The sequence below is a fragment of the Poecilia reticulata genome, linkage group LG18 (genome assembly GCF_000633615.1).
Source record: "Poecilia reticulata strain Guanapo linkage group LG18, Guppy_female_1.0+MT, whole genome shotgun sequence".
Lineage (NCBI taxonomy): Eukaryota > Metazoa > Chordata > Actinopteri > Cyprinodontiformes > Poeciliidae > Poecilia > Poecilia reticulata.
The window spans coordinates 3,290,014-3,303,130 of NC_024348.1; the positions used below are offsets into that span (position 1 = coordinate 3,290,014).

Genomic DNA, 13,117 nt, shown 5'->3' on the forward strand with positions numbered 1-13,117 from the left:
TTTAAGTCATAATTTTGAGTAAAAAAAGTTAGAACTCTGAAAAGTTGGGTCAAAATTATAAAATTATTAGGGTCACTGAAAAAGACAATGCTTACTTTAATCTCAAAATCATAACTTTCTTTTTCTGAGAATTCTGACTTTATTCTTAAAAGTCCATTTCTGAGTTTAGAGAGTGAATTCTTACTAGAATAGTAACCAAACGTTTATGAAACAGGCATAGAAACTTCTCATTTTCGTTTAAAATAGTTCGTACGTTATACAGGACAAAGTTAAATATCTGCAGAACTAGTTGAACCAGTTGAAACGTTTTACGTAACCTGCAACTGGAATCTAAGACCAACCCTTTCCGTCTCCAGTTTGCTTTAGCCAATCACAGTCCGTAGAGCTTGATTGGCAACTGTATCGCTCAATCAGATTCCCAGCTCGCGCATACCGCCATCCTCATCTTTGATGTCTGTATGATTGGAGTTTCTTTCGATATCGCTGTTGCCAAACGGTAAGATAGTTTTTAAAGTTCTTGGTCGTTTTACTTCAATTTATGGTCATTTACATTTTTACTTATGGGCTACCCAAAACCGAGGTTTTATTGATGGCGACTGTTGCGCATTTCAGTAGCTAATATTAGCTGACATTAGCAAACCGGCTAGTAGCTCTATGGACAGGAAGTTCAAACAAGTAACCTTTTTTTTTGGCTTCCTGTTTAAAGTTGCTCCTATATTTTATAAGGTATTCACAGGCTAACACTTTATTTTGAGAGCAAATGTCAGAGTTAAATTTGAGTTAAACTGTTTCCCTTCAACCTAACTTTAAGCTTGTTCCCTTTGATAATAGCATTGTAGTTTCGAAATTAGAATTCAGCTTTCTGCCCATCAACCCGTTTTCATTTCTCTTCTCCCTCACCTCTTTTCCACTTAGGATCGTACACTGGAGCAACCATGGTAAAGATATTCATCGGTAACCTCTCTCCAGAAACGACGAGAGAGGACATTGAAGAGCTATTTGTTAAGTACGGCATAGTAACGGAATGCGCGAAGTACAAAAACTATGCGTTCGTCCACATGGACGACCGCAAGTCAGCCACCAAAGCTATCCGTGAGCTCCATCTGCACAAGCTGAACGGGAGGCCCATCAATGTGGAGCCCAGCAGAGGGAAGAACCAGGGTCCCGTCAAACTCCACATTGCCAACGTTGAAAAAGGCTTTGATAAGGAATTGCGGGACCTGTTTGAGGAGTACGGCACAGTCACGGAGTGCTCCATTGTCAAGAACTTTGCATTTGTTCACATGCCTCATTATGATGAGGCCATGGATGCCCTGGAGGGCCTGGATAACTTGGAGTTTCAGGGTGAGTGCAGCCATATTGTGCAGATGCCTCCCAATAAGTTGAAATGTAGTCAAAAAGTAGCTTTATTTCAGAAGTTCAATTCACAAACTGAACCTTGAATGTTTGTAAATATTCATACACACTCACTTTGATATTTTCAAGGAGCAGTATTATGTAAAATCTACCTTTTTGAGCTCTATATCATGTTATAATGTTATGCCCTCAACAGCAACATACCTGGACTGTTGCTTTGATCCTTTCATGCATGTTTGAGAAATCTCTCTTGCCAACCATTCAGCTGTGCAAAACACCTGTGGGGACCGAGCTTCGCCTTCAAGGACGAAGCTCTTCCTTGGAGCTGCAAATTCCAATTTTCCACCTCAAAGAGCAGCCCCCCCCCCTACATTCTAATTTATTGAAATGCACCAGTTGTCCATGTTGGATGATCTGAAGGGTCGTCCTAAAGACTTTTAGATCAAACATATATTCTCTTTCTTTTCTGTTTCTTAGGAAAGCGTATTCATGTTCAGGTATCAAAAAGCAGACCCAGAGGGGGTCCTGAGGAGGAGGAGGAGGAATATCCACCCCCACCAGTTAGAGGAGGCTACTATCCTCCATTTTACCCAATGCCAAGGCCTGAGCCCCCCTACAGAGGGCGCCCTTCTGCTTATCCCCCTCCACCACCTCCCCCTCCGCCCCTACCGCCACCTCCTCCCATGAGACGAGCTGCATACCCTGACCGTGGATACGGTGACAGAGCGCCCTACGGGTCGGTGGATTACTATGAGAAGTACAGGGCCCATCCTTTTACCGCGGCGGCAAGCTACGACGATAGGCGTGCCATACCACCTCCTCCGCCTCCTTCATCGGCTTTGGTTAGAGAGCGCCTCGGGGTGGCGCCGTCAGTCGACCCATATGAGCGCCGCGCCCTCCCGACCCCTGCTCCTTACGCAGCAAGGGACCGGAGCCCGATCAGGAGAATCCCCCCTCCACCTGTCCCGGCGGCTGGGAATGGGTATTCCTACGAGCGCTCTCGACTCTCGCCGATGTCCAGGGCTCCATTGTACGCGCCTCCCCGTACCAGGGACCCCTATGCTGGGAGAGTGCCTCCCCCACCGCCGTCTCGCTACGCAGGCTATTAGAGGGCCATAGAGTTACGCAAGGTGAGAACTGAGACAGTGTTTCCTGTATGGCTATTGGATGTTTCAAGAAAAAAATACATAAGACCTATATTCGCAAATTGAGATAGTGTCCCATCTTGTATCGGTAGCATCAACTAGGGCTGGACGATATTTCTGAAAAACTTGTCACCATATAAGTGTTTCATATCAGTTTATTGGCAATTATTGATTCGTACTTTGTTTTAGACATCTGTAGTTCTGCCAGACTGCTGGTGGGACCTTTCCTGTTCTCACTACACACCGTTTATTTTTAAGCAGTTGTGAGGCACAGTGATGAAACATGAAACTGTTGCTGCACAAGTTACTCAAGGTGTTGCTAGGTAACCAAAGGGTGAGTTTGTTGATGCCACCAACCTGTGAGAGGTTGAGAAGCTAAAGTCTTTCCTCTGCCTACATCCTCCAGAATGCTGTGCGGTTCTAGGTGGGAGTTCAGTGAATATTACATATATTGCATATTGAATATGCATCAATATGATGTATTAGCCATCAATATTGATCACATGTCTATTGCGATATATTTTATTGATTTATTGTCCAGCCCTACCATCAACTAAAGCTATAAATTCCTGTGACTCGTCAGCCATTAAATACACAACCAAAAACAACATACAAAAACAAAGCGTACAGGTTGCTGCTTGAGGCTTGAAATACTAAAACAATACAAAAAGATTTTGCGCGACTTCTCAGAATGCGCTTTGACATGTGTCGTGTGCTCTCTTTCCAGGTTTTTAGAATATGACAAGATCGTCGTCTGCTGACGCACGTGGCGCTATACACCCAGCACGTCGTTGCGTTCGCCTGAGGCTTACAGGAAGATATTGCGGACGGCCTCGTATTTAAAAACATACAACTCCATCTCTGCGTTTCTTTTTCCTGAGCTGTTCTTGAACTTTTGTGTTCCTCAAATTGTTTTCTTCGATATTCTGAAAGTGTTCAGTAGAACAGCTTTTGAGAGTGTATGGCGTGTGACGCATTAATCTATAGTTGATGACCGAAAACCATTCTCTGTTCCAATCTTTTTTATTAGTCTCTGGGGAAACTTGGTATATTTTCATAACAAGGGATTGCCTTTACATTACAGTCTGTGGTGTTTACCAGCAAAACTAGTTTTACTCTTAGCTTATTGGTTGATTTAGAAAATGTTCAGTAATTTAAAATCAGTTAAGGAGTGCTTAAATATAATACAGAGTGTGGACGGTTGTTCAAAAATCGTAAAAAGTTGCGACACTTGTTGAAACAACCTCAAAAAATTCAGTGTGATTTACTTTTTTTCTTTTTACACTTTGTTAAATTTTCTTGCGGAAATATAATCCGTAGGCACGTTCTGTGTGAACTGTATTTACTTTTCAGGTTGCTTTTCAGGCTTTTAATAAACAAATGGAAACAAAGTCAGTATTTAACTGTGAAATTATTCCTGGTTGTGGTTGGTAGGCAGCTGAAACTAGGCGTGGCACTGCTTTCACTTTTATTCTTTACACTCAGCTTGCTACTTGACATTTTTTTTCCCCAGTGCTCCGCATTTTGTAAGCGTCTATTAAAACTTAGAAAAAGATTTGAAATTGTCCGGTTTTGCTGAACTAATTAGTGCAACGTTTAATATGTGGATGGAGAAGTTTCTCAGCCATTTGCTTGGATTCAAAAGCGAAAAATCAAGTCTGGTTTATCTCGGTCGAACCTCTCTTACCGCACCGGTTGCAGCATCCAACTCTTCCCACTTTACCTGCTAGGCATTGAATCATTTTAGGGGTGGCCTTCTAATCTACTATTATGACTAATTGCTGAATCAACCGAGTTCTCTTTCCCCATTTCATTAAATGCCTCCTTCCCAGCAGTACCCCTCTCCATTATTGTCTTTGAGCATGAACATCTCATAACTACATAATCAGATAGCTTGCATCTTTGGTATTCTTGGTGTCTGTGCTCTTTGTAGGTGCTTAAACCATCTGCAGGAGAAGCTAGCCCCGGGTAAGTCATCCCTGATGCCAAGCAGGAAGACTCAGGTAAATGTCTCAAAACCGTTTCCTGTAAAGATTATATACTGCAGGTCAAATGTTTGAAAGCAAAGTCACATAGAGTTTCAAGACACTTGTTTTACTACACTGTCATCCACCAGGTTATGTCTGCATGTATGCAGTTAACAATAGTCGCTGTTGCCAACAGTAACTTCAGTCAAAAAAACGTGTATGATCAAAATTGGAATGTCAGGGTTTTTAAAGATTTGTCATTATCCAGAAAACTCCCATCAGTGTCCTAGATAAGTTCTGAGAAAGAAGATGGATTGTGCTGTCGGGAGTCCAGCTTTGCCTCCAGTGGCTCTTGGTCCTTTTTTCATTATTGATGTATGATGAACCAGGTGATAAATGGATTAGGGCCTCTTTGGCAGCAGTTCAAGTCCTTAGCCAAAAAGCCAAGCTGTCTGTGTCTCAACCCTCTGTGGTCATGAGATTTTGATCTTGATTCGTCGAATGGCTTCCACTGAAGGATAGCTGGTCTCTTTTAGAGAGTATGAGGAGAGGACTCTTGTAAAAACAGCTCTGTATTTACAAGATTCAAATGATGTGGTGTGGGTACCGAGAGAGGAGACCCGTAGGAAGAAAACACTTTAGGTACTTTTGTTTTTTTTGGAGAACTCCTAGCACAACCTAGAGAGGGAAGTCAGGGTTTCCTTCCTGGACCTTTCAATCTTTCGATCCAGTCTCTGCTAAGCAGAAGATTGTGGATAAATAGACATTTTTTCTGTAAATATCAGGCATTTGTGGCTTTGGCAATCTTTAACTCCAACTAACTTCGTATAATTTAGTTTAGTGTTTTCCTAGAGAACGACACATAACTCCTGTTTTAATGTTTTTGCACTGGCTAAGCATTTGATTTTATAATTTATTTTAAAATTTCAGATTCATATATGGTCAAGTACTTTTCTCTGTCGCTGAATTGTTAAAGTTCTGCCCACTGGAGCCCTCAGGTTGTCCAATGTGAATCTGGAGAGGAGTTGCTCTTTCCTGACGGTTGCACATCCACTGTAGAAGAGGCTTCACACTGAGAGCTAATCTTTAAGAAAGGCACTGTGAACAGAAACTCAGTTGCTTTAATTATTTGGCTTGTGTTTACTTTCAAATGTTTGGCCTGTAATGTAGATGCATATACAAAAAACAAAAAAGCTGCATGATTCTCTTCGTAATTTAAATTTGGAAGTTGATTAAACCTTCTGTGCATTTTTCCCACAGATTTGTCTGTTTACTGATTGGAAAAATGGTTCCAAGATAACTGACAGTCAAAGAAAATATGAGATTGGTCAGTATTCTGAGGTAAGGCATCTTGAGTTGGAATATTTCATCTCCAGTTGTTGCCTAAATATTCAGCAGTGACAGTGACTTCTTATTTTAGTTTAAAAATTTTTATATATATATAAATATTTATCTGTAGTAAACTGAGAAGGAACATTTTAGTTCTTGATAGCCGTTACTAGCTGGTCCAACTTCTGGGCTGTAAAAGGTTCAAAGTTTAGCAGCATTTCTTTTGTTAAAGAAACCAGTAACGACATGAGTGGTGCCGTGTATGTAGCCTTTGAGTCCAATGCTGTCAATTTTCTCCCTGTGAAGATCACATAGCTCTTTCCCACATGCTGGCGCTGTGGAGCTTTGGTAGCATCTCCTCATGTTAGGCCATTAAGAGGCAATGTCATAAGTGCTTTATGTTCTATTTGCAAATGTGAGAAAGTGATTTATTTATTTATTTTGTTTTTATAGCAATCATTAGGCTAACTAGACCGAGTGATTTCAGTGTTTGTGTCACTGCCGAAACTTTTAGACACGACTGTACATGATGTCTACTGTTTAGAAACCTAAAACGCCTGACTGAACTGTGTGGATTCAAAAGGAGAACTGCTCATCCTGTGGGAGTTTGGTCCATTTGGAAGGGAATTTCCCCAAGCTTCCAAAGGAGAATTACTCATCCTGTGGGAGTTTGGTCCATTTGGAAGGGAATCTCCCCAAGCTTCCAGAAAACCTGCATCACCCATTTCCAAAATGATGAGTTCAGGGAAAGGCTGTGGAAGACAAGTTTTTTAATCTCTCGTGACATCATACTGTAAAGAAAAATCATGTCTCACACTTTGTATAAAAGATTCCTACTGTCTGAATTTTCTTAGCTTTTTGTCTGTTAATTACTGAAAATTGTATTTTATTTTGTCCCTGTTAAAAAAAAACCCCCAAAAAACTACAAATGTTTGAAGTTGGAAATAATACAAATCAACACTTGTAAAGTTTTAACAAGATGTTAATACAAACACAACTTGCTCATTTAAAATGTGATAACCAGTGTAAAAAGTTTAGCCTTATATTCAAATGTTAATATAAACTGTTTCCTCACCCACTTTGAACTGTAACACATTTCATTAAATTTGTTTTGGTTAATGTTTTTGGATGTGGTGCTAATTGGTAATGTGATCACAAAGGCAGTTTTACTCCTGAAATTGAAGCTACCGTAATTCTCATGTTCTCATGTGTGACTAAAAGTGGAACAGCTGCTTTTTTCCAGTTCCTCTTTTGGTAAAATCTGTTTATCAAGGAAACTTAAAGTTCATCTCTTTCTGGACATTGCTTGCATTCTTAGTTTTTGTGCTCAGCAGCTTTTCACAGTAGAACACATTCCAGACAGGACTGGCTTGTGTTTTTATTTGTTTATTTGAGCTAAATGAAGGTATTGTAAGAAAAGTAAATATTCAGAAGCAGAATTTTGTATTCATTGAAAGCTAATGGATTTTAAAATGTAAGAAATGTGTAGAATTTTAAAAATATTAGACATTCAAATTTAATTACCATTCAGAATAAAACTTGTGAATAGTAGAAGTGTATTTTCAGTGTATTTTCTTGTGTTAACTAAAGCTGTTCTTTAATACTCCCATCTCTAGTTGATACTGTGTTGCTTTCTAAAGGTCATCACTAAAGATTACAGTGAGGCTACAGGCTCACTGTAACCTGAGCCTAAAGATAAGGAATGTGGTGTTGTGTCTGTAAAGCTCTAGAAAAACTTGTTTTGACAAGTTTAAAAGTTGGTCAAGGTGTTGTATGGAATCCCTGAGCAACATGTGTGATTTGTACAAGATCTGGAAAGAGTATAAGTTAGATGTAGGTAATATTATTTTATGGCTAAACTCGAAGAGTTTAATCTGCTACATTTTTAACTTTCTTATATTCATTACATATGGCTCAATGCAATACAAGTAGAAAAAGTGAATATCATCCCAGACATACCATACTGTTTGAAAAGTCCATATCGGTTTGTTGGTAATTTTCAGTTAGAATAACAGACGAGAGTCTCTTCAGTCTCTTCAGGCCAGGCCGTGTTTTGGTCCACCATGCCCGTGTCCATGACTGGTGCCCTTCCAGGCACACAGGTGCATGTCTCCCTGGAGGGAGGCACTGTCAGCACCTCCATGTCCACCTCAAAACTGGCCTTTGCCTCTCCAGACTCCCGAATGATGAGCATCTCATAATCTAAGAACCGGATCAGAGCCTTGTCTGGAAGGTCCATTCTCTCCAGGTAGCCCAGCAACGATCCGTTCACTGACAGTCGCACTCTCTGGCTCAGGTTCTGGATGGAGAACAGCATGTCTGGGCTCTTGGGTGTACGGTACGCGTTTAGGGCCAGCTGTTTGCGGGACACCTTGGGGTCAACCAGAGAGTAGGTGCAGGTCTGGGCGTCGCGGCCCAGCCTGAGAGGATCATCGGCAGAGCGTCTGCTCCTGGTCCCCAAGGGAAGCAAGTCGTAAAAACCTTTACAGTGTTGCTGAGGGTGGTAAAACTTGATGTGGAGTAAAGTGAGGAGGTCCTCCTCTGTCTCCATTGTCTGAGACATGTTTGTTATGGAGGAAGAGATCTTGAGAAAATCTAGAGAGATTTGAAGTCATGAAATATTTTAAAGTGTTTATAAATAAACAATGTGGGATGCTTTTCATTGTCAAACCAAGATATTTTTGTCCTACCTCGAAGCTTTTTCTTCAAATAAAGATGTAGACGGACTCCCACTTTTCGAAGAGAAGAAAATATTTCCTGAAAACACCAACAGCTACTGGAAATGACTCCAGGCCCTTTATTCCTGCCACGGTGCTGTAAACATTTCAGCACCGTGTCATCATCTCACACGCCCCATTTGTAGCCATGGTGCTTTCACATACGAGTCTGAAGTTCCTGCTTTTCCTACTGCAAGGGATACTTATAGTAGGAAAGTATTCCGTTTGGACATGTGAACTTCTAAAACAGGTTGTCCATATATCACCGTTTCTGGGAATGTAAAAAAATGAGTGACTGGGGTGGATTGTTTTCCACGTTAGGCTTTAAAATTACCTGATAGGAAAAAAAAGTCAATATGAGAAGACTGTAAAATAAAACATCCACATAAAGTAAAGACATTACAGATTGAGTCTAGTGTCCTAACAAAAACAAACCAAAAATGCCTGCTGTCCTACTTTTCTTATGTGTTCTGCTGGAACACATTTTTACAGTAAGACCTTGAAAGCACCATCAGAGCACTGGAAATTCCGTTTTGTTGCAACTTTAAACAGAGAGGAGGTCACGTCTTGGTTTCACTTTTGCTATTCTGATGAACTGTTACTGCTTAACAAACTGCTATATACTGTTTACATCATCGACCACAACTATGAAGTATTTTGTTCAACTGTCAATCTTTGGAAGAAAACTAGAAACAGTATAAAAACTAAAAAAAAGTACATTAGAATGGTGTTAATTATGATGTGATGACTGATATTTTTGTCAACAAACAAATAAAAAAACAACATAAGATTAGCTATATCCAATCAGATATCCCATTTTTAGCCATTTAAAAAGACTGGATCACCTAAACAGGCATTCTTCTTGGAATTCATATTTTTTCCAAATAAAGCAACAGATAATTAAATTGACTAAAACTAAAATGACAACAGATGGTTAAAATGCAAACAAATCTAAATTACCCAGGCTGCGACTAAAACTAAAACCGGGCTGTCAACTGGTTTTACAACTTAGGTTTTGTTTTTAAAGCAGTGGAAACATGACACCCTCTCCGTCAGTGGACAGTAGAAGTAGGATTATACTCAATGTAAATTTTGTTGAGAAAGTGTGGTAAGTTCCAACAAAATGGTTCTTGTGAAACTAAATGTTGGAATGACAACATTGTTTCAAGTGGAAATCAGTATCATGTAAAATCATCTTTTTTTTTTTTTTAGCTCTACATCAAGTTACAATGTTATTCCCTCATCAAAAACATACCTGGCCTGCTGCCTCAAATCTTTCATGCATGCTTGAGAAATTCTTTAATCTCCCATGACTAGGTCTGTCGCGATAAACAATATATCAGTTAATCGCACGATAAATTAAACCTATCGACCTCATTTTAATTATCGGCTTTATCGTCTCTTCCTCTCCCCGCCCCCTTTCTCTTGATGACACTGAATGAAAAAAGGCTCAACTCCGGTGCTCTCCACTGACCATCTCTTCCTCATTTCCTTAGTCTAATGTCCAGCTCACACTACACGAGTTGTCGGCCCATTTTCAAACCCTGAGAGACACATTAGCCGACAGAAATCCTAGGTATAACGGGTGGTGTCCAGCCACATGGGCACAAAATAATGGCTACAAGTCCAGTTAACTAATTTTAAAATCAGGCATTAATCAATGCTTTACTAGAATCTACCTGTGATGCATGTGGCTATAGAGTCAGCGTAAAGTCCTGACTGAATGAAAATCATTATAACCTATTTATGTTACGTTAACGAAGAACAGCTGAAAACTTACCGGGTTTATCAACTGCGGTAGCAATTTGGCTCCAACTCCTCCCCTTGTCATTTCTATATTCTTTGCACGAAATGTTGAATCAATATTAATGTTGTTTCCATATCATCTCCGATGTCCGCTGGATTTTGGGTCAGCTGTTTGGGATTCCACTCCGTAATTTCCCCTCAAAAGCACGGAGGAGAATCCGCGCTTTCTGATTGGCTACCTTAATGGGGTCAGGAGGGTTAGTGGTGCCTATCTCCAGCTAACGTTCCGGGCGAGAGGCAGGGTCACCCTGGACAGGTTGCCAGTCTGTCACAGGGCAACACAGAGACACACAGGACAAACACACACACACACACACACACACACACAGGGACAATTTGGAGAGGCCAATTAACCTGACAGTCAAGTTTTTGGACTGTGGGAGGAAACCGGAGTACCCAGAGAAAACCCACGCATGCACTGCACAGGGAGAACATGCAAACTCCATGCAGAAAGACCGGGGCCGGGAATCGAACCCAGAACTGCGAGGCAACAGCTCTACCAACTGCGCCACTGTGCCGGCCGCCATTTTATTGACTTTACTTAATTATGGCTGAATGAGTTTTTATCATTAAACTGTTTAAGCTTAAGGTCATGTTTCAAGATTCAAATTGTTAATATTCTTTAACTAGATCTTTTCAAACCTTTAATTTTGTTATTTTTACTTATTTACTCTTCTGAACCTTAGAGAGCTTTATGGTTTGGAGCTGGTGTGCTTCAAATCTTTGTGGCGCTACCCCAGGTGATGGGAAACAATTACTTTTACACAGACCTTTCATCTAACCTCTCTGTCCTGGTTTGAATACAAATTAAGCCACTTATGCAATACCAATGTAAGAAATTTCCATAATTTCTGTTTGTGTCATCTTTCAAGATGGAGGCACTTGTAAAACCTGGAATTTACTGACGTGGTACTTGTTATACATGAAATTTCAGAACCACCCTGCTAGGCATCTTTAAAGTGGCCTTTAACATCCTGCACTCTAGATGGCGCTATGGTGCTGCAGTTCTGACATCTTCCTCTTGACGTAGCTAACAGGAAGTTGTGGGTAGAACGCTCCACAAAAGATATTTCATTCTTTTCAGGTCGTCTTTGGAAACCGTGAGTAAAGTTTTTTTTTTGTGGTTTCTATTATTAATTGCTATAATTACATGCTATTATTACTAGCGGTTTGTATAGCGTCGAGCAAACGCACTCAGCGGGCCCGTGAAATGTCCTTTGACATTTCGTCTTAGTGAGGCTGCGGCGTTCAAGGTGTTAGCTAATAGCTGGAGCTTATGGGACTAAAACAAGTTTGATAATTCACAAATGCATAGATCAAGATTCACAAATGCACAGAATGAGATCCACAAACGAAAAGAACAAGATTCACACTTGTATTTTTGATGCCAACATAAATGTCTTGATTTACAAGCTGCTTTTGGCCTGCGAGTTGTGCTGCATTTGTGTGTGAATTTTAGACTCCCCTGCCGTCTCAATCCACAAATGTCTTTTTTTCTTTTTTAATAAATGGTCTATCTGATTGGATGATCAGCAACCAGTCGGATAGCTTCTTTGTTTCAGTCAATCATATGAACGGACCCTCAGGTTGGGGTAACCTGTAGCCGTGTGTAAGCACAGACAATTTAGACCTCAGCCTGACTTCTGGCAGCAAAGGAGCGGTAAGTGAAATATCTATCTTAACATATTCCATCCATCCATCCATCCATCCATTTTCTTCCGCTTATCCGGGGTCGGGTCGCGGGGGCAGCAGCTTCAGAAGGGAGGCCCAGACTTCCCTCTCCCCAGCCACTTCTTCCAGCTCCTCCGGAGGAATCCCAAGGCTCCTTAACACATTGAGCTATGCTAATAGTGTCAGACTAGTGTCTTTTTTTAAAAGTTGAATTTTTTGTAATTTAAGTAGCTGTTTAACAGGTTTGGGGGTTTGTTGCCCCAAATCGAGGTAGCTGCTCAGGCTTTTGTGCGGAAGCTGTTCTCTAGACCAAGATAATTTGGTCTATTATAGCCTTTGTATATTATGAATTGTTATAAAGTCCTGGTCCTTAAATAAATCTCTTAAGTCACGCTTTTCAGAAACACAAAGTTATTTTTTAAAAACTTATCGTACAAAGCTGAATATGCAATCTCATCGATATTTCTCTTACCGCTCCTCTGTCGCTGCTAGAAGCCAGGCTGAGGTCTAAATTGTGCTTCGATGTGGTTACAGCGCTGTTGGAATGGGTTTATGTGATTGACACAAACATAGAGGTCCGTTTATATGGTTGGCTGAAACAAGGAAGCTATCTGATTGGTTGTTGATCATCCAATCAGATAGACAATTTATAAAAAAGAAAAACGTTTGTGGATTGAGAATGAGAGTCTCAAAATTCATACACAAATGCAGGCAACTCACAGGCCAGAAGCACCTTGTAAATCAAGATATCTTTGTGTTGGCATCAAAAATACACGTGTGGATCTTGATGTGTGCTTTTGTGAATTATGAGACTGTTTTAGCTCCATATTTGTTGTGTTAATGCCGTTCATTGTGCATCATTTATAGTAATGTCATATTTACCCTGTTTCCATTACATTTTACTTCCCATTTAGCGATTGTCTTGTTGGTTTTGTTTGATTAAACAGATCCTTAGCAATGGTGAAGATTTTTGTGGGGAACCTTCCCCGAGAAGCTACCGAGGATGAGATCAAGGAGCTCTTTGAGGAGCACGGCACGGTCACTGAGTGTGCCATCATCAAGAACTTCGCCTTTGTCCATATGGATGACCGTAAGGCTGCCACCAAAGCCATCAGGACCCTTCATC

The 13,117-nt window shown here is 40.6% G+C and overlaps 1 protein-coding gene across 5 annotated transcripts in view; it reads left to right on the forward strand.

Moving 5' to 3' along the window:
* The first annotated feature begins 386 nt into the window (after positions 1 to 386).
* LOC103480159 (RNA-binding protein 4B-like) overlaps positions 387 to 13,117 on the forward strand; it is a 14,874-nt gene continuing 2,143 nt past the window's right edge. Inside the window, exons 1-6 of one of the 5 annotated variants that reach the window (XR_536057.2) lie at positions 387 to 496; positions 916 to 1,344; positions 1,834 to 2,486; positions 4,435 to 4,504; positions 5,729 to 5,809; positions 6,381 to 6,708. Coding sequence is in view for 1 of the 5 variants with exons in the window: in XM_008435016.2 (XP_008433238.1) it covers positions 936 to 1,344; positions 1,834 to 2,257 (833 nt within the window). In the remaining 4 variants the exon portion in view is untranslated. Of the gene's footprint in view, positions 497 to 915; positions 1,345 to 1,833; positions 2,487 to 3,228; positions 5,810 to 6,341; positions 6,709 to 13,117 lie in introns of those variants that run through there. The other 4 variants (XR_536055.2, XR_536054.2, XR_001777585.1 and 1 more) reach the window with 4 other exon arrangements.